The sequence below is a fragment of the Sciurus carolinensis genome, chromosome 1 (assembly GCF_902686445.1).
Source record: "Sciurus carolinensis chromosome 1, mSciCar1.2, whole genome shotgun sequence".
Lineage (NCBI taxonomy): Eukaryota > Metazoa > Chordata > Mammalia > Rodentia > Sciuridae > Sciurus > Sciurus carolinensis.
Genome location: NC_062213.1, coordinates 190,281,327 through 190,307,649, shown reverse-complemented (window position 1 = coordinate 190,307,649; position 26,323 = coordinate 190,281,327). Strand labels below are relative to the sequence as shown.

Here is a 26,323-nt window from a genome sequence, read left to right as displayed (position 1 = left end):
GGGGAGGACCCACGGCCCCGAGCCGGGGTCTCGCCGCTCGGGCCGGCCACGTGCCCGGCTCCCCCTCCCCCTTCCGCGTTTCCAGTGCCCCTAGGGAAAGCGGATGGGCCAGTTTCTAAGAAAGTTCCTCAGCCCAGCAGTCCCTAGGTTAGTGGTGTGGGTCTCTAAAGATAGAGTGGAAGAGAACCCAAAGAGACGAGTTCTAAAAAATAAAAAAAAGTAGGAAAGGAGACATCCCACATTACTTCTCCCGACCCAGGTGGGTAGATTTTTGTGCACTTTACCTTATTGCTAGATTACAATGGTGATTGTTTTCAAAATAGCGTGTCCACGTGTAGGGAAAGAGATTTGGGCGCTTTCTGTATTTCACAGCCATTGAAGGAAGGGGTTTTCTCTGGAGACAAATCCATTCTGGCTTCCAGATTTTCACTGGGCTCCAGGTTTCCCATTACACCCCAGCTCTGAGGAAAATGGCAGGGTAATTGCATGTAAAAAATTCCTCATTTGTGTGCAGGACTCAGGACTGTTTGCCAGCTCCGAGGCAGTTGATTAAATAGCCAAGCTCCATTTATGAGGCAGCCTATAATTTGGTTTCTAGGACCTAATGCTCCAGGAGAGTTGTTGCCCCTGAGGACTGAGAGTGAAAAGAGGGCACTGGCCCATACCAGTCCATCGGATCTTGGTAGGCTGGTTTGGTTCTTGGCTTGGATGGGGGAGGCAGCAGATGGTTTGGGGTGGTGTTGGTGGTGGTGGTGGTGGTGGTAGTGGTGGAGGTGGAGAATCTCACCATTCTAAATTAACAGGAAGGTTTTGCCTTGTATTGTAGTTTGGTCATCGGTTTCTTGGGGGTAGAAATGAATTCAGGTTTTTGGAATTATTTATGTGGACCAATGATGCGTCAGAACTCCAGGGGCCTGCGATATCTGGAAGTTCTACGATAATGGTTTTGTGGCTGTAAAGTCTCCGTTTATAAAATCTGAACGGGGAAGGGGCCCTGGTGCCTAGTGATTCTGCCTTGGGCCTTTTCCAATGCACCCGTTGGCCTGGTAAGAAGCTAGAATCCCCTCTGGCTTCCCTAGCTTGTCATGTCATAGCATTCCAAGTCAGCCTGGGGACCAAAAGACTGCTGCTGGGATTTGGTGGTGCCTGCAGATCAGGACAACACTGGGGTTTTCTATGAATGCCTTGATCTTTTCAGATAAACCTGGCCTTAGGGTCTCTTAGAATGTAATGGTAAACTTTAAAGAATTTTTACACCGCAGGATAGAAAACAAATCTGAGTAGCATCCGTTTCCTAAGTGACCTGTTCGTGCCTTTTCTCTCTTCAAGGAGAAAATGGTTTCCATTTACTGCATCCCTCTTCTACAGTAGTTTGTGTGAACACTCTGGTTCTGCCGGTCCCTGGAGGCTCTTCTGGGCCGTTTAGTCTTACAAGTCTTTGGAGACTGGGGTTCTTGGTCATTATGGTCTAAGTTCCCTTAAGAAGTGATAATAGGGCTTGGGTTCTGCCAGAATACGGTCCTAAGCCCCCAAAGCAGTTTCAGTGGCCACCATTTTAAGTCAGTAGTGAGCTGACCAGCTTTGATTCAAACCCATTCTGATCCTATTGTTGGATCTGAGACTTCTTTTTCCTTCTTCTTTTCAGGCTAAGTAGGAGGCAGCTTTGGGGACTCCACTTCTTTTTACAGCCGCTCTCCTCTGCCTGGTGACTTTAAGTGACCTGGCAGTCCCCTCCCCTTGTCTTTCAATTCTGTGAAATGGGGATAATCCTGGACCTCATGCCCCCAGGGCCTTGTCAGGACTGGCTAATGAGGGCAGGGCAGTGGGAAAACGGGTAGTCTGAACAATGATCATCCTTCCTTTGCGCTTGCCAGAGCGGGTAAAAAGCAGGGCTCACTCAGCTGGGTCTTCAGGGCAGGTCTGTACAAAGCTTTGAAGAAGAAAAGTGCTGTAGAGGTGCTAAGTAGCAGCCAAGAGACCGGGTCCACTGCGGGGGGTCAGGCCTGGGCCGAGGCGCCCGTGGTCTCTGGCTCAGGCCAATTTTGCAGGCGCGGGTAAAGTTCACGCTGCCCGTTCCCCTTGGTGCGGCCAGGAGAGGAACGTCAGGAGGGAGGCTGCGCAGGCTCCGGAGAGGCGCGAATTCCGGGCCGGGTTTTCTCCGAAGCCCTCCGCGGCGGCGCTGCCGAGCGAAAGCGGCTGAGGGCCTGCCGCCGCCGAGGCTCGTTCTCTCCCCTCCTCCTTTGTGAGGGGAAGGGAGCGAGTCCATTCCACGGCCTGCGCCCGCTCCGCGCTCCACTCCGGGTTTTCCAGGCGGCCGCGACGGCGCTGGGTAAAATGGCAGTGCTGAGCCTCGTGTCGGAGTGAGGGGGACTCGGAGGAGAGTGGGGCGCTCTAGCCGCTCAGTCCGGCCGCCCGCTAGCTCGCCCGCCAGCTGCTGCACAGCAGTCTCGGCCCGAGCCGCGGCCCGGGAGGGGAGGCAGGGCGCCCGGCCGGGCCCGCGCTCCGACTCTGCCTCCCGGCGCCCCGGCTACTGCCGCGCGCCCTCCAGCCCGCCCGTCCCGGGTCCCCCTCCCCCCGCTCCCTCCCCGCCCCCTCCCCCTCGCCTCCCTCCCTCCCTCCCTCCTCCTTTCTCCGGCAGCAGAAAGCGGAGAGTCACAGCGGGGCCAGGCCCTGGGGAGCGGAGCCTCCACCGCCCCCCTCATTCCCAGGCAAGGGCTTGGGGGGAATGAGCCGGGAGAGCCGGGTCCCGAGCCTACAGAGCCGGGAGCAGCTGAGCCGCCGGCGCCTCCTCCGCCGCCGCCTCCTCCTCCTCCTCCGCCGCCAGCCCGGAGCCTGAGCCGGCGGGGCGGGGGGGAGAGGAGCGAGCGCAGCGCAGCAGCGGAGCCCCGCGAGGCCCGCCCGGGCGGGTGGGGAGGGCAGCCCGGGGGACTCGGCCCCGGGGCGGGGTGGGAGGGGGGGAGAAGACGAAGACAGGGCCGGGTCTCTCCGCGGACGAGACAGCGGGGATCATGGCCGCGCAGGTCGCCCCCGCCGCCGCCAGCAGCCTGGGCAACCCGCCGCCGCCGCCCTCGGAGCTGAAGAAAGCCGAGCAGCAGCAGCGGGAGGAGGCGGGGGGCGAGGCGGCAGCGGCCGAGCGCGGGGAAATGAAGGCAGCCGCCGGGCAGGAAAGCGAGGGCCCCGCCGTGGGGCCGCCGCAGCCGCTGGGAAAGGAGCTGCAGGACGGGGCCGAGAGCAATGGGGGTGGCGGCGGCGGCGGAGCCGGCAGCGGCGGCGGGCCCGGCGCGGAGCCGGACCTGAAGAACTCGAACGGGAACGCGGGCCCTAGGCCCGCCCTGAACAATAACCTCACGGAGCCGCCCGGCGGCGGCGGCGGCGGCAGCAGCGACGGGGTGGGGGCGCCTCCTCACTCAGCCGCGGCCGCCTTGCCGCCCCCAGCCTACGGCTTCGGGCAACCCTACGGCCGGAGTCCGTCTGCCGTCGCCGCGGCGGCGGCCGCCGTCTTCCACCAACAACATGGCGGACAACAAAGCCCTGGCCTGGCAGCGCTGCAGAGCGGCGGCGGCGGCGGGGGCCTGGAGCCCTACGCGGGGCCCCAGCAGAACTCGCACGACCACGGCTTCCCCAACCACCAGTACAACTCCTACTACCCCAACCGCAGCGCCTACCCCCCGCCCCCCCAGGCCTACGCGCTGAGCTCCCCGAGAGGTGGCACTCCGGGCTCCGGCGCGGCGGCCGCCGGCTCCAAGCCGCCTCCCTCCTCCAGCGCCTCCGCCTCCTCGTCGTCTTCGTCCTTCGCTCAGCAGCGCTTCGGGGCCATGGGGGGAGGCGGCCCCTCAGCGGCCGGCGGGGGAACTCCCCAGCCCACCGCCACCCCCACCCTCAACCAACTGCTCACGTCGCCCAGCTCGGCCCGGGGCTACCAGGGCTACCCTGGGGGCGACTACGGCGGCGGGCCCCAGGACGGGGGCGCGGGCAAGGGCCCGGCGGACATGGCCTCGCAGTGCTGGGGGGCTGCTGCTGCTGCTGCGGCGGCGGCCGCCGCCTCGGGAGGGGCCCAACAAAGGAGCCACCACGCGCCCATGAGCCCCGGGAGCAGCGGCGGCGGGGGGCAGCCGCTCGCCCGGACCCCTCAGGTACACAGCCGAGTGGGGAGGGGGCTGGGGCGAGCGGGTCCGGGGGGTGGGTGGCGGCCGCGGGGAGCAGGCCACAGCCGTGGGCTCCCCTCGGTCCCAGGCCCCCACTGCCGGGGAGCTGCCATTGTCTGGCTCTTCTCTCTTAAAATGGCTGCCTGTCTGCCTTCCTCTCCTTCCCTCCTTCAGCCTTTGTGTGGGGCTTTTCCAGAGGTGTCTGCTGCGCTTCTCCCTCTCCCCTGGTCCCTTCGAACTTCGGGGGCCCTTAGGGGTGTGCAGGGCAGAGAGTGCCCGGAAGGGCCAGGCCCGGGCGAGGGGGTGCTGGGGGCTCAGGTTAGGGGTGTAGGCAGCGGCAGGAGCCCGGGAGTTGAACGAACATTTCCTTGCTCACCTGCCGCTCCTCTCTGTCCCCGCTACCTTCCTCGAGGCCGTTCCCCCGTGTGTGCATTCAAAGAGGGGCCCCTCGGGCTCGGGGGACCTCGAGGGAGGCAGGGGCCTGTTTGGGGGCAGCTAGAGGCCGGCTGCGGTTCACCCAGGGCAGCCCGGTCCATCTCCTGTCTTAGTCTCCGCTGGCCCAGTGGCCTGGGCTTCTCTCTGGAAGTGCTGGTAAACAGCTGAGTGATTGGAGTAGTAAGTGCAGATTGCTTTGGTTTGGGATTTGAATTATGGAGGTAAAATCCTTCTGTCAAAGCCAGGAGACAGTTGGTCTTAGGTTGACATCCTATCTGTGATCTGATTGGCTCCCCATCTCCTGCTCTTGGCCATTTATAATTGCCTCTGATGTAATGGTACAACAATCCTGATGAGCTCATAAACTTTTACACTCTGCTTTTCTGCCAGTGATAACCCAAACCATCGCTGCCACTATCTGCCTTTTATTCCAGAGCTGAAATTGGCTGTGACCTTGAGGAGGGAGGTTTAAGCAGCAATACTGTATCAGCAGGAGCAGAGCCCCAGACAGGCTGCCCTTGTTACATTGTGCCCGAAACAAAAGAGGAGGCAATGGCATTTTTCTTGTACCTTGGATTTATTCTGCTTGTTATGTTTTATGCAGCCTGAAATAGATTCTGTGTTGTCAGAACAGTAGCTGAGTTTTTCTCTACAATGGGTTTGCTGTTTGTTTTGGTTTTGTGACTTTCCTAATGGTATAAATGACTTCTTTGATGGCTCTGAAGATGCATTTGTCTCGAGTAATTTTGACGCTGTTCACTCAGAACTGGAATTATTTTACTGGACTTTTTATTGAGTGGCAAATGTAGGATGGGGGACGTTTTTGTTAATAATTATTTTTGTTTAGGACTGGGATCTCAAAGAATTTCATATTAGCTTCAAGTGTTCTGTTTTAATCAAGGCTGGCCTCATTCTTTGTTTACGTGTTGAATCTTGTTAACACTTTCTTTTGTTAATTGAACTTTGGGAGAGCAGCTCAATTTTGAAGAGTAGCCCATGTTTTCATGCTCTTGAGAGGGATTTTTGCCTTTTTCCTAAGGGCTTGGTTTGGTAAAATTTATGGTTTGTTCCTGGTATATCACAAAGACTAGTTTTCTGTTTTGTCATTTTAGAGCTTTGAAATACTGCTTTTTTCTTTGCATTTTGTGTTTCAATTTTTTTCATCTTCTAAGGTGTAAAGATGTGACCTACAATGGCACTTAAGATTGGCTTAGAAATTGCAACATTTAGGTACTTTTTAATACATTCTGTTGTATTTGTATTTTGTTTTTCTTCCCTCTTCATCACTGCTTGGGTCACAGAATATTGGGTTGTCATGTATCTTTTCAAAGAGGGAAAAACCTCCCTCATGCCCCCATGTCCAGCAGTTGTACTTTTTGGGCCAAGAGGAGATTTTTGTTTACCTATAACAAAATAATTAATTAGTTGTATTCTCTCCTCATCCTAGAACTACTTTTCTACTCTTCTAATGAGCTGGGAATTTTGAAAATAGATGTGTTGGGCTGTGGGCATAGAGCTGTGTGTCTTGACTCTACAACTTCCCTGATGTTCCACATCTGGATGAGAAATGAGAAAATGTTTAAATTTTTTTTTTTTTTTTTTTGCTACTTGGAGGATAAGTTTTCTCTTAAAATATACAGTATCTGCATCTCATTCTGTAATCTATGTTTCCCCCTACTAGAGGGAATAATTTGGGGTAAGTTCATTAAAAAGCAAATTTGATTTGAAGTCTCATGGTTTGGGATTACTTAGGCAAAGTTTTTTTTTTTTTTTTTTTTTTTTTTCTTTCTTTTAACTCAACTTTTGCTCTATAATTTCTGTTTTTCAGACATTAAATGAGTACTTTCTGTGTGCTTAGGTACTATGCCCTTTTCTGTCCTCATCAAGTGATAATAGATATGAACCCTGTTTAGAAGCCTGTCAGTGTTGCTGTTGGTAATTTTCTGATTTCTTTTAATATCATCAGACCCAGCACCCTACATTAATTTCAGGTTAGTTGCCTGCTCCTCTGAGACCCAGGGAATGAGCTGGTGAACATCCACTTGTGGAAGAGAGAGTGCAGCTTCAGTTTTGTGGACTTCTTCAGCTGTATGGCAGTAGTCTAGGTCGTAGGGGAATAGACTCTGTTCTGAGGTCTTTTCTACTGGAGGATTAACCTCTTATCAAACCATGATGCCCCGCTCTTAAGCTTTCTTAAATAATAGGGCCTTGCTCTGCTCTTTTTTCTCCCTAACTCAGTCTTATAGTAAGACTTTTTTCCCAACATGATTAATATAGCTGAAGTAAATGTTCTTATTTTATTCTGCCTTAATGAAATAAAGATTAGGTAAGTGTGTGTGTTTTATAAGAGCCAGTTTAGTTCCAGCAAACTTTTCCTTTATTTCTTCATAAGTAGTATTGTGTCTCAAGGTGTAAGTCCTGATACTGATGAAATAGTTTTAGGTTACTATGTACTTGATCTCGATGTAAGACTTTTTACTTGGGATACTTTTAGCAGTAACACCTTGCAAGTAGTACCAGATTATTTTGGTTAAAAATGAAATATGATAAGTAGTTCAAGATCAAATTGGATATGATTGTAGAAGTTTGGCTGTTAGTTTCTGCTGTGGAAATATCAAATGGTATTTCCAACTCCTGGGAAACAGAGGAATCCTGGATTTATTATGGGAATGCCTACTGGCAGAAATTCTGGGCTGGCTGAAATACAGGACTCTTGGAGCTCTCTCAAGTAGGAGGGACCAGGAAAACCACGCTGAGATGGCACTTTAAATTGTGGGGCCTCATGTTTCTCTACCAGTTTGTGAGACAACTGGGAGTGATGAGAGTTGGGATGGTGGCGGGAGAAGAGAAAGCAGCCAGGTGGGCTTCTTGTGCATTGATCCCTGTGAGGACTTTTTTAGGTTTCTGCCTTTGTGTGACACAAAGTAACCATGACAAGTGGCACCTGCTGTAACAAGATGTCTTGGATTGCATTAAACATTCATATGTTGGATTGATTCCTGTAAGGTGTGGTGTCCACTATATTAGGCCATTCACAAAGAAGTTAATGGACTTTTAAAAAATATGGGAGTAGGCTAACAAAATCTAGATTATGCCCTTTGTTAGTACTTCCCCCCCCCCCGCCCCCAAGGGTGTATTAATTGGCTTCAAATCTCAACTTCTAGAAGCAACTGAGGCATGCAAATATGGTTAAAATACGGTATTCAAAATAAATTGGCACCGAATAATTTTTTCCTGCCAGTATGTTGTGATACCTGTGGCTCTGAAATGGAGTCTGAATACCCCTCATTTTTATCTCAGGGGTTTTTCCTTCTTTAGATTGGCCATTATCATTACTGATGCACACTGAGTCGTTTGCTGCATGGTGTTAAGGGTTAAAGAGCACCAGTTTCAGAGGAGGAGTGTGGAAGCATGGGTTCCATGTGCAGCTCCAGATGAAGCTGTGTGAGATGGGGCAAGTCATTTGCCTTCTCTGTTTATTTTCTCCTCATCATAAAATGAAGTGTTACTGTGCATCTCTGTGTGTTTACGTAACAGGCTTGTTGTGAGAGTAGATTCTTCTTGCATATTGGTAGGGGTCTTGAGACCATATTTCTTCTCCTGGGTTTAAGGATCTCAAGGCTGTTCTCTCCTGAGGATTCACAGGAACAAGTTTTGTACAATTGGGTGCTACAGTGGTCTGTGGACCTTTACTGGAAAAGCCCACCAGACTGTTTTCTTAAAACTGTTTAATCTGGGCGGGCTGGGGAGATAGCTTAGTTGGTAGAGTGCTTGCCTCACAAGCACAAGGCCCTGGGTTCAATCCCCAGCACCGCAAAAACAAACAAACAAACCGGTTTAATCTGTTTGTCATTGGTCATTTCACCTGTCTGGTTTTATTTATTTACTTACTGCACTGGGGATTGAATACAGGGGCACTCTACCACTGAGTTAAATCCCAGCACCTTTTTAAAAAATTTTTGAGACATGGACTTATTAAGTCATCAGGTTGGCCTTGAACTTGCGATCCTCCTGCGTTAGCCTCCTGAGTTGCTGGGATTGCAGGCCTGCACCACTGCACTGGTTTTAAAACACTGAACAACAACTGAAAAATTAGGCAGAGACCATTAAAGCAAGACTTTAAAGATAGTTGCATCAGTGTCCCCAGGAGGCTTTATACTTGGGGGTGAGATGGGGAGTGGCATTCATAAATTTACGTTAACACTACTTTTTGAGGGTAAGGAGGTGGCAGGGGGAGGTAGCATTTAGCTCTCAGACTCTAGTGTTTGGGCAGGTCTAGGTCTGGTTTGGGCAGTTGGTTGTAATCCAAGTGCCTGAACTTGTCCTGTAAGTTTTGCTGAGAGAAGAGCAAAAGTTCCTGAGCCCGGAACAGGAAAAGCAAAGTGTTTCAGGGTCCATTCATAGGTGTATTTGTCTTTTGTCATGCTCGTGATTTAAAAAATGACATGGTGTGGTTTGCCTGTGGTCCTGGAAGTGCTGTTCTTTCTTTTCTCTAGCACATCTGAATTTCCATTTTTTCTCCTCATGGCTTACTAGTTGAGAAGTGTAATTTAGGCTTATTAGAATTATGCTAGAAGGAAGCTTTCCTTTATAAAGGAGGGGAAAATAGAAGAAAAGGTGTTTGATAATTCTCTGCTTGACACAGCAGCTTCTTCCTCTCTAAAGGAACCAAATGTTTCAGAGCTTTGTGTAAATACTTGCTGAGCTGTCAATATGTACCCAGGAGGTTTCTGTAGTTAAGATGTAAAAGGCTCTATAGAATGTTTGACAGGAAAATTAATAAACAGTTTTCAAGCAAAGATAATACTAGTCACCTCATGTGGTAGAATAAAATAATATTGGCAAAAAAGACTTGGGGATAGAGAAGAGGGCAGTGCTGGGAGGCAGGGAGCATAGAGATAAGGCAAGGGGATCTAAAAGAGATTTGAAGTAGAAAGATGTCCTGAAAGTGAAACTCTGTGACCTTGGCTGCATGCTAACTTGAACGCATGCATACACCTTGTAATGATAGCTCAGTGGGGTGGCGCTTACCTGTAATCCCAGCAACTCTGGAGGCTGAGGCAGGAGGATCACAAGTTCAAAGCCAGTCTCAGCAACTTAGACCCCTAAGCAACTTGGTGAGACCCTGTCTCAGTTTAAAAAAAAAAAAGGGATGGGGATGTAACTCAGTGGTAAACACCCCTGGGTTAAATCCCCAGCATCGCCCACCCCCCCAAAAAAAATTATTTGCAATTAAATAGTGAAAAATAAACAGAAGTTTGGAAAAAAGTTCCTGAGTTTCAACAGTAATTATAAGCCAAAAGCTTGGTTAATGAGACTTAAGTTTTAAAACCTTGTTCCTTCAGGAAGGTGTAGTTTGGTGAGATGTTTTTTGGGTTGCGTTTACATTTTTTGAATACCAGAAAGGAGAAAAAAAAGATACTGCAACTTAAGTGTCATCCTTACCCTCTCCTCTGTGGACTGTAGTCCACTACCCAAATATAACTCTTCATATATTTTTTACTAGACCTCTCTGTAACACTTACACATGTTAAAATTACAGGGCTAGGTTGTGACTCTGTGGTAGAGCACTTGCCTTGCACATGTGAGGCACTGGGTCGATCCTTAGCACCACATAAAAATAAATAAAGATATATGTGTGTTGTGTGTGTGTGTGTATAAATTAATGCCTTCTGGCTTGTGGGTCAATACAGAGACCCTATGTTGAGTACTCACTAGGTCCTTTTTTAAGAGTTTTGTAGATAGATTTAGTCTTTGATTTTGAATTTCCATTTTAGGATTAAAAACATTTTTGGGCCCCTTTAGTGACACATTCTTTTTATGGAGAAAGAAGTATAATCTGTGAATATTTTAACTGTCTGCCTGTAGTACGCTGATAGCTTTGTGAGATGACCAGTGATCAGATTAACCTTCTCAGTCTCTTTCTCTCTTTTTTTTTTTTGGTACTGGGAATTGAACCAGGGCCTCATACATGTTATGCTAGTGCTCTACCACGCTATCTTTTTAAACTAAATTCAGCTGAGCATGTGGTGTACACGTGAAATTTCAGCAACTTGGGAGGCTGAGGCAGGAGGATCATAAATTCAAGGCCCAGCCTCAGAAATTTAGCAAAATTCTTAGCAACTTGGTGATCCTGTCTCAAAATAAAAAGGGCTGGGAATGTATCACAGTGGTAAAGCGCCCCTGGGTTCCAAATCCTGGGTTCAGTCTCTAGTATAAATAAGTAAATATCCACTGACTCTTTTTTAGTTGTCAATGAACCTTTATTTTCTAAATTTATTTATTTATATGCAGTGCTGAGAATCGAACCCAGTGACTCACACATGCTAGGCAAATGCTCTACCACTGAGATACAGCCCCCTACATATCCACTGACTTGGATACCAAATTTCTTCATAAGAAGTGTTTTTTTTTTTTTTTTTTAAACCGGTGTTCTGAAAGTGCTTTTTTGACTTAGCTACTTAGATAATAGCAGGGGATAGAAATGTAATTATGGCCCTGAACAAAATTTTTAGATTCAGCTACCATATAAGGACTATTAGCTTGTTTTAAAATAAAGTTCAAAAACTTGAATTAACATACACATTTTTTGCCAGGTATTGCCAAGGCTTTTCTCAATAAGATGATTGGTAAGGGTATTAGAACTTTTAGACTTACTGCTGAAAGCATCCTTTCAAGGTCAGGGAGCTCTGGAGATTCCAGTGGGGTTGGGAATTGTGATTGGGTACTAGAAAGGGATTTAAAAGAGAGGTGATATTTGCTTCAGAGGAATTTAATCTTGGGGAAGTATGCTTATGTGTACACACAAAACTTAACAAAGCAAGTTTTTATAAACGTATATGGACAAACTGGGTGCTGTGTACATTCCTGTAATCCCACAGCCTCAGGAGGCAGAAGCAGGAAGATCTCAAGTTCAAGGCTAGTCTTCTGGGAAATTTAGTGAGATTCTGTCTCAAAAAAATTAAAAGGGCTGGGATGTAGCTTAGTGGTAAAGCACCCCTGGGTTCAATCCTCAGTACTTAAATTATTAAAAAAAATATATATATATATATTTACATATATATATATATAGAGAGAGAGAGAGAAACAGAGAGAGAGACAGAGAGAGACAGACAGAGAGACACCAAGCTAAATATATGGGCTGCAGAAATTCAGAGCAATCAGAATTGGACAGGGTTAGTGTGGGACAGCTTTTCAAAGGTATTTGTGAACCTAAGTATTCAACAAGGAGAAAGTTACAATGTTAGTTTGCCTTTTATACCTAAGGCTACTCTAAATTCCGTGAACTTTACAAAATCCAAATTGCATGACCATCCCTATATCTGTAGTTGTCTCAGTGGTCTGTTGACTTTGCAAATATAGACTCTAACCATGAAATTCTCTGAAGATGCCATTCCAGGGTCTTAGTGGTTCATGTGACTATGTTGGTAGGGCCTTTGGTACAATTTGCTAAGTTCTTGGCCAGTGCAGGGACACATTTGTAGTAACTTGTGAGTATGGAAGGGCCTGTCACCTTCAAAGTTCTGTGTTCTGGACAGCTCTGCAGTGATGATGGTTCAACTTTGGTTGATAAGCCTGGACTTTGTCTTTCTTGGCAGTTAGTTGACCTTAAAACAAGAGTCATCAAGTACCTTTGGGACTGTTATATACTGCTGTTATTTCTAAAGAGCTTGGAGTTGTGCTCAAGCAGAGTTGCATGGATTAGACCTGGTTGATGGGTTGGATAAGCCTGTACATATGTGGTTTTGACCATCTGTTCATAGAAATGACCTTTAATATTGCTTTTGATTAGGTTGGCTGTGGCCAAGAAGTTCATAAATGCTGCAAACACATGTTTATTCCTTATGAAACCTGTGAAATGTGGTGATTTTGGTTTTTCTTTACCTGCTGGTCTGTGTGTATTTGGGCCTGGCATTTGTCAAGGGCCAGCAGTGGATGCTTAACAACTGAGTGTTCGTGGGTGTCCTGTGCCAGGCTACCACAGTACTTCCTTCTAGAAGAGAAGGGTGGATTACACAGCACCAGTGTGGAAGTATGGAGTCTTGAATACAGATTTCTAGTGTAGAAATTTCTCTTTAAACTTCTTTTGACTTCCATTTTGGTATTTTGGAAAAGAGGGTCTTTAATAACTCAGAACTGGGCATGCTAGTTCATCTGCCATGGATAGTAGGTGTGTAGGCCTCAACACTAGATAATTGCAAGTCTTACAGGAATTCAAGATAGGGTAAACATTGACTTAATGGTGTTGACTGCTCTTCCCTGAAATTGTCCCTCTCCTCCATTTTAAATAGATGAAATTAGTTCTTTATTGAATGTGAAGAGGCATCTGAGTGAATTTGTTTTTGTTAGTCACTTGTATGTAGCCGGAAGATTGTCTTGGGACAGGTTGAGTCTTTATTTCCCAGTGGCTTCTGCATTTTCTAAGGGTGGACTGGAATGGGAAGAAGCATAATGCCAAGAATGCATTCCAGCATGCTGCAGAGTAGGAAATTTGATCTCTACAATGTTGACTTAGTGTTGGTTATGGTACATATTAGAAGTCACCCAGTAATCCAGGACAGATTTTGTCGCCCTCCAGGAAGTTATGTTGATATTAAATACTAAGGGTCTGGGTACCAGACTGGGTGCTCTGCGGGTCCAGAGCACTGCTTGAATTGCCACCCATATGAAGAGGAAATGTGCCATGAGCCTTTTTTTCTCTCGATTGCATTTGGGCTTCTTCATGGCTTTGTTACTTCTGTGTTCCCAAGTCTGCAGAGTTAGATATTAGACTTTCTCCTCTCTTGGCACTGGAACAGTCATGATTTTCCGTGGCTCATCACCAGCAGCCAAGATATTTGTATGCTTTTTACTATTGTTAGCGTTCAACTTGCTTGCTTATAGGCATTTCTGTTGAAAGGAACCCTCCCTTCCCCCACGCCTAAAATCAAGCTCCAGTATGATGGGAGCCGGGGATATTTTAAAAATCTGTTTGCTGTGTGCTTGGTATTTTTGTTTTCCTCCTATTTTCCTTGAGCCCACAGCTTCTTGCTGTGCATGAGTGCATTTGGACCCAGCTGTTTACTTTCAACTTACTTAAAACGGTGTACTTTGACTTTAAGAAGACTGTAAATTCAGCCACGTGGTAGAGGATTAAAAGCAACATTGTGCTGGATGCATGCTTTTGGAGGAAACAGTAATGTCTTTGGACTTTTCTTGCTCAGTGATTTCCCTATTTCTGGGATAGACATCAGAGTTTTCTGTTGTCCTTAGAGAATAAGTAATCAAACTAGAAATTCTGGGAATTGGTTGCTATTCGTTTTCATGTCTTCTGTGGCAAATACAGGTGGCTTTCTCTCTTTTTCTTTATGTTCTGTTCCTGAGGTGGAATTCACAGGTTGGTCCAGCATTAGTTCAGGAGTCTGAAACTCTTTGTCATTCAGGTGTGGCTATCTTTCCTTTCCTTTTAAACTTCTAACTTTTACCTGGTTAGTAATCTGAGCTGCCAAAGAAAGCTATTGTAAAGGGTTTGGGGAACAATTATTTAGGTAGCTTGTGCACAATGTTGTCTTGAGTTGAGATCTTAGAAATAAGATCACATTTAGGGATAAGTCTTCATGATAGCTGTCATGTATTTGCCCACTTATTTTGTGCTAACCACTGTTTGGTTCTATTATGGTTTTCTTCATTTAATCTCCCAAACTCTAGAGGAGGTGGGTGGGTTCTATTACTCCTCTTACTTCACATCTACAAAGACTTTCAGATTCCTGAACCTAATGCTGGACCAACCTGTGAATTCCACCATCTCAGAATAAGAAATATGCTCTAGGGAAGAGCTGGATTTAAAAAAAAAGTTTTTTAAAATTTTTTATTTTTTGGTGATGCTAGGGATTGAACCCAGACCCTAGGGATTTAAAAAAATTTGTGTTTTTAGTTGTAGATGGACACAATACGTTTAATTAATTAATTAATTTATATGTGGTGCTGAGGTCGAACCCAGTGCCTCCCATGTGCTAGGCAAGTGCTCTACCACTGAGCTACAACCCAACCCAAAAGTTGGGATTTGAATCAAGGTTTGTTTGATTCTTCAGAGCTGTGACACTAATATACAAAAATACGTATACATAAATTCGTATACATACAAACACATTTTGTGGTGGCAAGAGTGGAATCCAGGGCCTTTTGCATGCTAGAAAAACTAACACCGAGCTATACCCAAACTAAAATACTAATTTTGCTTCTCCAAACAAATTATTTAAGCCCTAGGACTGATTGGGATGACATCATTTTTCCAATTGCCTGAAACTTAAAATGAGGTGAAAAACTGAAAAGATTTTGGTTATATTTTGTTATTTGTAGTACTGTGGATTGAACCCAGGGGTGCCCTACCACTGAGCCACATTCCCAACCCTTTTTATTTTTTATTTTTGAGACAGGTGTTGCTAAGTTGTTGAGGCTGGCCTCAAACTTGTGATCCTCCTTCCTCAGCCTCCAGAGTAGCTGGGTTTACATATGTGCACCACTGTGCCTTTTAGTTGGAATTTGATATCATGCCTAGAACTTGGCTATGTCTGTCCTTTACACTTAGGGTTTTGATTGTCTTGGTTTCTGATGATGGTTGTGGCACTTGGTTTATAGCTACCTTGTGATTCCAGCAGTGAGAGCTGTCAGCTTTCAGGCTCAGGTCTGCTTCTCAGGAGAGATCTTGGAAATTAGAGATCAGACTCTAAATAAGATTGGTCTAAGTGAATGGCTTGAATTGTGGAAATGTTTGCAGAATAATTTTACTTTTCAGAAACTTAAAGTACTCATTGGAGAGGAAGATATTATTGTTTTAATTTGCCATTTGGGAAAAGTGAACACATAAGGTTAAGCGTTAAATGTAAAGTTTCATAAGAAAGTCAGCTCTAAAACCTTAAATTTCCCTTAAGCTTTTTGACTTTAGGCAGGTCATTTAACTTATTGGAATCTATATTTTATCAACTGTATGATGAAGAAAAATATCTTAAAAAAAAGAAAAAGAAAAATATCTACCTACAGGCCATAAGTAGATATTAAATAATACGTATACGTACCATTAGTTCATTAAATAAAATTCTTACATGACTTCCGGCTGGTAGACTTCTGCTTGAGAGAATTGAGTGGTTAAAGAAAATGTTGGTCTTTACTGAATTAAAAATGATCCCATTGTTCATAGCTTCATCTGAGTTATATTAGTGATTAAAAAAAAAACAACACAAAACTAGAGACTGGGGGTTTGACTCAGTGGTAGAGTGCTTGACTAGCATGTCCAAGACCTTGGATTTTATCCCCAGCATCATCTCTTCCCTGCCAAAGCCTCAAATTTTATTAAGCACACATTTGTTCTCTTTGAGAGATAATTAGCACAGTGGTTCCCAGATTACCTGGTTGTGTTAAAAAATGCAAATCTTGGGACTGGAGTTGTGGCTCAGTGGTAGAGTGCCCGCCTGGCATGTGTGAGGCACTGGGTTCTATCCTCAGCATGCCATATAAATAAATAAAATTAAAAAGATCCATTGACAACTAAAAAAAATTTTTTTTTTTTTAAATGCAGTCTTCAGCCCAGACCTGTGGAATCCAGAGTTCTGGCAGTATGTTTTAACAAGTCCTTCAGGCTGTTCTGATGCACACTCAAGTTTGAGAACTACTGGATTTATTCATTTATATGTAACTGGGCTGCAGGGTGTATCTGAATTACCTGAGAGACTTCTTCTAGTTAAAAATAGATTGATATGTCCAGATATGTCCACCTAAGGTGAAAGAAAGTGTAACTGGGTGGAGAAGAGACTAAAAGTGCTTGGAATTGGGGATTATACTAGTCTGCTTGAGTGGCTATAACAAAATACCATAGACTAGGTGGCTTAAACAATAGTCATTTATTTCTTACAACTTGAGGATAGAAAGTACAAAATTAAGGTGTCAGCAGATTTGCTTCTTGGTGAGAGCCTTCTTGACTGGTAGACAGTGGTCTTAGCATCTTCTCATTGTGTGCTCACAAACCATCCCACTCTAGGAGAGGGAGCCATCTGTGTTTCTTGTTCTTCTTATAAGGGTGCTTGTTCTTATAAGGTTGCTAATCATGTTGTGGGAGCCCACATTTATGACCTAATCTAAACCTAATTATATCCCAGAGTCTCCACTTCCAGATGCTATCACATTAGGCCTTAGGACTTCAACATGAATTTTAGGGATACATGGATGTTCAGCTTGTAACAGGAGAGATTATTTTTGAGATGGATCTTCTACTATGCAATAATGATAAAACTTTAGTGAAAAAAATGTTTATTTATAGAATTTGGGGGTTCCCTACCTCCCATTTTTCTTTCTCTTAGTTCTTTGGTGAGATGGCATAAGAATAATCTGAATGTGTGGTCCTTGGGCATTTAATGAAAGTGGGAAAGATTTTTTTTTTAGACTGGTGACTGGTGGTCTTGAGTATGACCAATTCAGTAAACTTTGCCTAAAAAGTTGATTCCTGGGCTGGGGAGATAGCTCAGCTGGTAGAGTGCTTGCCTTGCAAGCACAAGGCCCTGAGTTCGATCCCCAGTACCGCAAAAAAAAAAAAAAAAAAAAAAAAGTTGATTCCTGAAGATGTTGTCTGAAGACCAAGGTTGGAGCACTAATTAAACAGCATGATGTATGTCCCTTCTGCCTGTGTTGGCCACCTGATCTGAGAACAGGGCCTTTGGTGATCTGGTGATTTCTTAGTAACCTCTTTCCCTCATCTCCAGCTCCCCAGTGGCCAGTCTGAGTTTTGCTATGAATTCTTTCCTTCTGTTCCTTGTAAAGTTCTAGCAAGTAAACCCTCAGTAGAATCCTGACAAGTCACCCCATCTTTGAAGTAATGAGACCACTCTGAGAAATTGACATTAGAACCCTGTCTTCTGTTGCATGATTTAATGAATAAGGATTATGCTTGGCACAGAAATGGAATTTATAGAAATGGTCAAGTAATCATTAACAGCTGAAAGACTAAGTAGCAAACCAGTGTTTTTGTTCACTTGGACTTTGTGAAAATCTAATGTAGTTTCTTTATCCTTCTCATTAAAACCAGGTATCCTAACACCTGTTTTTCTCTCCTGCCTGAGATATGTAGCTGTGATCACTGAATCTTGGCTGCAGTGAAGGCAGTGGTTTTCAGGAGGCAGAATGCTGACCGTTTTATCTGTGAATTGATATTTTTATATACAGGTGTATACTTTAGAAGGGAGTCTTGGGAGTGTGCCTGTTTTAATTCACTTTATCATTCTTCTGCCTTTTAACTTTATTTTTTCTTCTTAAAATTCTCTTTTTCATTCTTTCACTGTTGTCTAATTCATCTCATTAGTACTATGCAAAGTATATGGAAACCTTGGTTGGTATCTTTACCACCCAGAGCTGGTAAAAGGTCTGCAGATGTGATTTATACCACTTTTGGAACAATGTTATTTCTGAGAAGATCCTACTATCTGTTTACCTCTGTTGGAAATGTTGACTAACTGGAGGCTGAAAGTGCCTTTCTTTGTCCAACAGACAGAGGTTGGTTGGTTTTTTTAGAACTAAAGGTTGAGCCCAGGGGCACTCAAGCACTGAGCTACATCCCCAGTCTTTTAATTAATTAATTAATTTTGTACTGGGTATCAAACCTAGAGGCACTTAATCACTGAGCCACGTCCCCAGTCCATTTTTGTATTTTATTGAGAGACAGGGTCTCAATAAGTTGCCTAGGGCCTTACTAAGTTGCTGAGAGGCTGTCTTTGAACTTGTGATCCTCCTGCCTCAGCCTCTCAGGCTACTGGGATTACAGGCATGCACCACCATCCCTGACCAAACAGAGGTTTTAAATGGTCTCTACCTCTTCTCATTTCTCATTTTATTGCTTTTGGTCTGGAGACCAAATTGGATTAATTGGATTCCTAGCCCTCCTTAATCTGTTTTTGGGGTCCTGTTGGTCCAAAGATTTGTAACATTCTTGTTTTTCTTTCCAGTTTGTGATTTGCATCCTCTGCTTTCCCAGAGCAGCTTTGAATTGGCTCCTTTAAAACCCCAACATAAAACCTCAAGTGACCAATAGTGGTTTCATTATGGTATTTTGGGTTAAAATAAAATGAGATTGAGATAGTTGGGCTTACCAACCAGACACTTTCCCCAGTGGAAAATTCTGTGTGCCTTGAACAAGAGAATCTCAAAAGAGTATATGAGCCAAAGCAGATTGGGTAGGGGGAGGGGAAGAGAGGGCAGAGGGTTAGATGTTGGCTACACTTCCATAGCTGAGTATGCCAAGTATCCATCCCAATGTGATTATACTAGCCAGAGTGCAAATAGAGAGTCAGTAAGCTTCTGAAAAGAAGCTGATAATTTCGTCTTGGTCCTGCGTATTTCTGGTGTACATTACAAAGCCAGGGTCTCCTGTACATATTTGTCTGGACAATGGTGTAAAGGAGGTTGTTAGCAACATACATTTATAGTTTTGAAAAGCACTGGGGAATTTGCACGTATCTGTGGTTTTCCAATTGCTGGCCTTAAGTCCTAAGGATTTGGAGGCACCTGTAAACTTAATAAGGTTGGATCATTCCTTAACTTATATATTTGTGCCTATTATAGTTCAGAGTAGAGTTATGGGGTCCTAGTGAAAGATATTTTGGGGAAGTAGTTTAAGGCAATGCTAGAAATTAATAAAAACACAGTGGTATTGTTGCTGCTGCTTGGTGTCTTTATCAAAATTCGGTTCTTAATTGGATTGACATACAAGCACAAGGACAAAGGAATCCCTGACTGCATGTAAATTAGGTTCCTATATATCAGTGTTGTCACAGATAAATTTTTTAGTGTAGAAAGGAAAACTTTGGCAGAAGGTAGAATTATGTAGAAAACTTTAGTATCTTTTTGTATAATCTGGGAAAGATCAGACCAAGTTTGGAGGTGTAGATAAAAGTACGGGAGAAAGCTGGGGGTGCAGCTCAGTGGTAGAGCATTCATCTAGCAAGCACAAGGCTCTGGGTTTGAAAAGAATAAGTTAGAAAAGCAGAAATGCTCTTTTGAAAGAGAAAGCAAATGAGGTCTTGCAGTTTTATGGCCAAGAAGCAGTTGTTACCTTTACTTGTTTTGGAACACCTACAAATAAGTTTGATATGGAAGAGAAAGGAATTTTATAAATAATCAGGAGAAACAGGCATGAATCAAAATGGTGTTATCTTTGCTGAAAAACTGGAATATACACTCCTGGGTAAAGCTTTTTGTAAGGTTATACCTTGCCTCTCTACGTATTTCTTAAGTGTACTATATCATTTAATGATAGATGACAAGTTACTAAGGCATAAGATATCAAAGTACTGCCCCAATCAGGCTTGTGGTCCATCCACACTAAGGCCCTTTCCTTAGTAGAAGAACCAAAGAATGGTTTGTGGTAGGAAGTGCCTTATTTTGGTGTTACTCCTTACTACCTTGTGTGGGTAACCAGGTTTGTACTTTAATTTTTTGAGCATGTGCTGGGATGTAGTGTACCAACCTGTCTTCTTTAGATATCATCAGGATTTCTCAGGCTTTGGTCATATTCCCCATTTCAGGAATTTTTAGGATAAGAACTTTTTCAGTCCTCAACTAATTGTCTAATCTAGTTACTGAAATAGTGTCTAAGGCATAAAATAGTTGGGGACATGCCAACATAAGAAGTCATATGGCATGATCTTTTTTGAATAACCTGTGAGTATCTACCATATGCTAGTTGCTTAAATTAATACAACAGGTGCTTATTGAGCTTTTGTAATGTTATCAGGCAGTGTGTTGTGAGCATAAGAGTCATAATTCTTGCCACTGTGGATTACTTTCTAGTGGGGAAGAAATACTTAAGCAAATCACAAGTAACTATTATAAATTATAATTGTAATAAATGCACTAGAGGAAAAGTATCACCTTTGGTAAATCATCTTCTGTTTGTTAAAAATGAGTTTTTATGTTCACCTTAGCTAGTTGGTGACTTTATACTGCTAAGCTCTTGGGGTGGGTAATAGTTCTGACTCCCTTTCCCTTGGATGCTCCAGGGTCAAATGTTACAGAAAGTCACCCATCTGAAGTATAAGGGGCTGGGCCACTGTTTCTCAGCAAGGCTTTTTGTGTGGAGCTGCATTGCAGGACGTTTGACATTCTGCTCCCCAGGTAATAAATGCCAGAAGCACTACAGCATCACTGTGGTAACTAAAAAAAAGCACTTTTGTACATTTATTTCCAAACACTTCTCAGTGGCTGGTATTGCCCCAGTTGAAAACTATTGGCTGTACTGTTAGAATTCTTGGAAGGAGTTATTGAACAAATTCCTCTGGGAGAACAGACTGAAAGTAGGTGGTGCTTGAGACTTGGACTGGCCAACCTTTTTGGTGTCTGACTTGAGTGTTCATGTTTTTTAAGTAGGTATTTTGAAACTATGCTTTCAACCCCATTCTGCCTTTTCTCCTATGGAGGGTGGAGTGCGAAGTAATGTTCTGTTGTATGTACTTTAAGGACTGGTACTCTTAACAAGTATTTTCACATAATGCATTTAAATTGTTTCCTATCTTTTTTTAAAAAATTTTTAGTTGTAAATGGACACAATGCCATTTTTACTTATTTATTTTTGTGTCGTGCTGAGGATTGAACCCAATGCCTCACACGTGCTAGGCAAGCACTCAACCACTGAGCTACAACCCCAGCCCTAAACTGTCTCCTATATTTCTTGTCCCACCCCCCCGCCCTTCCCTTTACAGGGATTGGACTCTAGGGCACTCAATCACTGAGCCACATCACCAGCCCTGTTTTATATTTTATTTAGAGACAAGATCTCAATTGCTTAGCTCCTCACTTGTTGAGACTGACTTTGAACTTGTGATCCTCCTTCCTCAGCCTCCCCAGCTGCTGGGATTATAGGCCTCCTTCAGTGCACCTGACTAAACATAAATTTTTAATTCCTGTTTTACAGATGGTTCTAATGAAATGAGTTGCTCAAAGTGGTATCACATCCTGTACTTTTTCAAAAAGCATGACCTTAACTTATTTGATTGCCGGTTAGTTTCTAGTTGGCCACTTTGGGCTTTTGGTCTTGAGTGTAAGTGACCAGATAGATGTTAATATGTTGGTTTCTGAAGTTCAGTATCAGAAATTTGAGACTTGTGTAGGATGGTGGTAGCTAAAAGGTGCTGGAGGATACAGCAATGAATTAAACACATGCAGACATGTACCCCTTGGAGTTTATATTATAGTCCAGAATATCAACATTAAACAAAGTAAGGTCACTGAGAGTGTGATTCAGTGGTAGAGATTTTGCCTAGCAGGTTGAAGTTCTGGGTTCAATTCCCAGTACCATACACACACAAAAGACAGGTAAACCATATTGTGTGCCAGCAATATGTCAGGAGAAAAAGTTAATCAGGGACCATTTTAGAAGTATGCAGGGTTAAAATTTTATTTGGGTTCACCAGGGAAAGCCACACTGAAGTGATATTTGACATGAAAGATTCAGCTCTACTAATCTGGGAGAAAGGGGAAAAAAAGGTATTCCAGTTGGAGGAATCACTGAATACAAAGTCTTTGAGTCTGGATCCTGTCCAGCTGGATTCAGGAACACCCCCTACACACACACACACACACACACACACACACAAACACACACACCCTTCCTTTATTAACTCATTGCATTCAACCCTGAGGATGCTATTACAGTGTCGTGGTCATTGTGTCCCCCCGCCCCCATGTACCCCATCTGTGGTTTTGCTTTCTGCAATTTCAGCTACCTACAGTCAACTGCTGTTTGGAAATATTAAATGGAAGACTCCATATTTTGAGAGACTATATTCTAAGTATATTATTTTAATTGTTCTGTTTTATTAGCTACTGCTGTTAATCTCTTACTGTACCTACTATGTAAATTAAATTATCACAGGTATGTATGTATGCATAGGAAAACAGTGTATATGGGGTTGGATCAGGTGGGACTACTGTATTGTTATATTTATTCTCTTGATGAGAAAACTGAGGGACAGAAGTTGAATCTGGCAGAGTTCTCTTAAATTGCTGCCTGGGACTGGCCATGTAGGTTCCCAAAGCATTTTCTCTCAGTAGGAACAGGGCTAAGAATTGCAAGGTCCATAGAGTTTTAGTTTCTTATTGTCTTTCCTTTCCTACTTAAAAGTTTGTTTTGTAAACTTTGTCTTTCTGGAACTTGTCTTCCAAGTATTCAGACAATAAGCAAGAGTGATATGTACTCAGGTGAACACATCAGGGACCAGGTGTGGGAATTTGGGGAAGCTTGTCTTACTGACAGTGCTGCTCATTTGGAAATCTGGGAATCTTAGGTGCATTCCTGATTTTTCTCTGTTGGCCAGTCACTGCCCTCTTCAGACCACTGCTTGGCTAATGAAACTGAACGTGCATATGAATTATAGAATTGAATTATAGAGATGGGAAGAGCTTTGGAGGGAGGCCATGTAGCCCAAATGCTCCTTTGCTAAACAGAAGAATCGTCTGAGATTAAAAATCCAGATTCTTGGCCATTCTCAAGCTGCTGATTCAGAATCTGGAGAGTAGGATTAGATTGTGTAGTCAAAGGTTGGATTACAACCTGGTTAACTGCTTCACCTGTCCCCCAGGAAGCTGGTCTGAGAACTGAGATTGGAACCTTAAGTGTTCTGCCTCTCAGTTTAGTATTCTTCCCACCATGTTGTACTGCTGCCTTACTCCCGAGAATTGTAAAGAAGTGGGTGTTTAATTTTATCAGATGGTATTTTGGTTCCTGCTTAATCATCTTCTTGGGTCTTTACTATTGTTTTTATACTCCTGAGTTATAAGCAATATATACCCAAAGAGGAGTTTTTTCCAAACAAGTTATTTGGTTTCCTTAGAGGCTTTTATAATTTGTTAGAAATAGGGAGGAACTGGTTAGCTAAGTCTGGTTGTAAAAAAGAAAAAAAAAATGATCTTCGTCATTTTAGGAATAGCCTTCTCTTTGTAAAATGTGGCTAATGAAAGTGTTATGGATGAAAAGAAGGATTTTACCATTTGTTGGGAAATTCATTAATTTGAAGCTCTAGCTGCTTTGTTTCAAGGGTTCTTTCTAGTGCCAAATAAGAAATAAAGAAATACCAGCCACCTGGTTGTGGTTTTTCTGGCATGCCTCTTAGGTGGACAGCTGTGAGGTGGTTATTACTTTGGCTTTCATAATCTGTTTGAGTTTTGTTAGATGATTTGATGACTTCCCCTTTTGGTCTCCTTTTTTCTAACATTAGTGAGTTTTCTTTCATCTTCTGACCTGGAGAGATAGAGCACAGGAGCCTAAATACCCACCAGTGAGGAATTTTTTTGTTGTTTCACTTTTGCAGTAGAATGCAGGGTTGGAAGGTCCTGAGGTTGAGCTCTGGTTGCCTCCCCTTTTGGGGATTTCCTCAGGTTGGTTCTTCAGGAGATAAGTGGGCTCTTAGGCTTGGAAACTTATGGAAGTTTCAACAGATTTAAAACAAAACTCTTTTTGGGGTGATAGTTGCAAAATAGTTGTTGGTGAATTTTCTCACCAAAGGCAGATGAACAGCTTGTTTAGAACTTGAATGAACCAGAACTAGAATGAAAGAACTGTTTTTTTTTTTTTTTTTTGAAGTAGAAAATTGGGGTGTGGTTCCCAATTATGAATGATGAGAATCTTAGACCAAGTGGGTTTGATTTCCTGGGTATGGTATTGGTATATCTGATGAGATTTTAATTCTGTCGCCATTTTAGCTTCAAGAAATCTTTAATGATGTCTGGTGAGGCCAAATAAGAGGTTAGGAATTGCTTATTGTCCTAGGTCACATAAAGTCATGTTTCCCCACTGTTTAAAAATAAAACAAGATGAAGTTAGTCTCCTTATTTTAGGAGACAGGGTCTAGGGGTAAAACTAAAATAAGTAGGATTCTTTATTAGAGTTTCTCTTCAATGGGGGTAGAGGTCTTTGACCTGTCTTCAAAGCCATGAAGTGCTAGAGGAGGAGAAAAGGAAACAAAGAAGAAAAGGTGGGATAAGGGGCCATTAGATACTGATGTCTGTGGACGAGGAAGAGAGGGACAGTGGGAATGCTTTACTTATGTGTATGAGTGTACATACAGACTGTTCTTTTTGTGGAAGTCTACTTTTTAAAAAATCTTAGTCCTAAACATCTAAGTGAGCTCCTTGGAGCTGGCAGGAAAGTGAAAGCTCGTTGGACGGGAGAGGCCTTAACTTTTATACTTGTCCCTGCCTGCAATGCCCTTAACAGGAGAGGGTCCCCTATGGGAACTGAATCAACAGCTGCCGCCTGTCCCTGGAATCACAGGAAGCGGAGGCCGGGTGCCTTTGTATAGGAGCTCTGCCGCCAGACAATAGTTTGTGCTGGCGGGGCCATGTGGCGAGTCACGTGACCCGGGGCTGTTTTCTGCTGGGGTCCTTACCCATCTGTTCTCTCGGCTCTTTCTGGGTTATCAGGCGCCAGTCCAAGTCCTCCCAGGCAGCCAGCTTCATGGCCAGAGATTATGAGCACTAACCTTCCTGGCAGGGGCGGTGTGGCTTCGAGTTTATGCAGATTAGCCATGTGTTTCTCACTTCAAGGCGTTCCACAGGAAAAGCCTTTTCCTGTGTTTGGCTCTCAGTGGGCGGTTCCCAGCTTACTGTACTGGGACTCGGCGAGCAGCAGGCGTGCACGAGAGGGATCACAGTACACTGGCCCCCCTCTCCCATTCCACCTCCAGTGCTACGTCACCACAACACAACCACTCGCGCTCTCATACTGTTGGTGTCATTCATTCGGTGCCAAGATTGCTTTAAAAAATTCCCTTGGCCCCAGTTCAAACAGGAGTACAGCTGGGATGTGTTAGATTTTAGGCAGTCTGCCCTCAATTTGAGATGAGTTATAAATAGCAGTGCCGACTTCCTTAACTACCGCTCTCTGAGGTAAAATGCAGGTTAATTACTGTGGGAATCAATTAGGGGGTTCTTTCGGTTAAAGAGCCAGGGATGCTTTTTTTATTGTTATTATTAAAAGTCATACAACAAATCTGGCCAGGAATAAATTGAAAGTGTAAGAAGTAAGAAATATTTAACTATCCAAAATCCAAGGATCTGACTCTTGTTTATACTGACCCCAACTATTTGACATTTAGGGTGACAGAGCAAGTAAGTGATGATCAAGACTTCTTTCTGATGGACACCTTTTTGACAGTTCCTGGTTCATCCCTTTCTTAATCTTTTTAGTCCTTGGCTCTATTGGATACTGATCTGACCTTAGGTTGCTGCTTTGAACAGGTTCCTTTCAGTATCTTGGATTGGGTCTAGGGCTTTCCTCTATTGGATTTTTATATCAGAATTAAAATTTCTGTCTCCTGGTGCCACTACTACACGATGTGTTGCACTGTGGAGAATGGTATCTCAGGTCTTCTCTGTTCTCTTTTCAGTCACTCGTGGTCAGATGGAGAATTTGCAGCTCTGTTTAATCTGTGAGTGTCCAGAACTGGTTACTTTTGGCTATATGACACTTAGCCCAGATCTACCTTAAAGTTCCAGTCTGTTAAATCTCAGCATCTTCTGAGGATCATTATGGCTGTCCTTGGTACAGTAAGGGATTACAGTAGCTAGCTGGTCTGGAGGGGCTTGCAATTGTATTTGCTTGGAGCAGGGGAACACTCTCTGCAAGTGGTTAGTCTACAAGCTGTTTGTTCTGAATATATTCAGAAGGACAAGCCTGCTAGGCATTCTTGCCTTTGATGCCCCTAAACTGCATCTTCTGATGCATTACA

The 26,323-nt window shown here is 44.0% G+C and overlaps 1 protein-coding gene across 5 annotated transcripts in view; it reads left to right on the top strand.

The window, feature by feature from the left end:
• The first annotated feature begins 238 nt into the window (after positions 1-238).
• The window catches only part of Arid1a (AT-rich interaction domain 1A), a 78,987-nt gene continuing 52,902 nt past the window's right edge, over positions 239-26,323 (top strand). For 4 of the 5 annotated variants that reach the window (XM_047549299.1, XM_047549279.1, XM_047549289.1 and 1 more), the window contains exon 1: positions 2,969-4,133. In XM_047549299.1, coding sequence (XP_047405255.1) covers positions 3,009-4,133 — 1,125 coding nt within the window. In that variant the 5' untranslated portion in view covers positions 2,969-3,008. Of the gene's footprint in view, positions 260-2,968; positions 4,134-26,323 lie in introns of those variants that run through there. The other variant, XM_047549308.1, reaches the window with a different exon arrangement.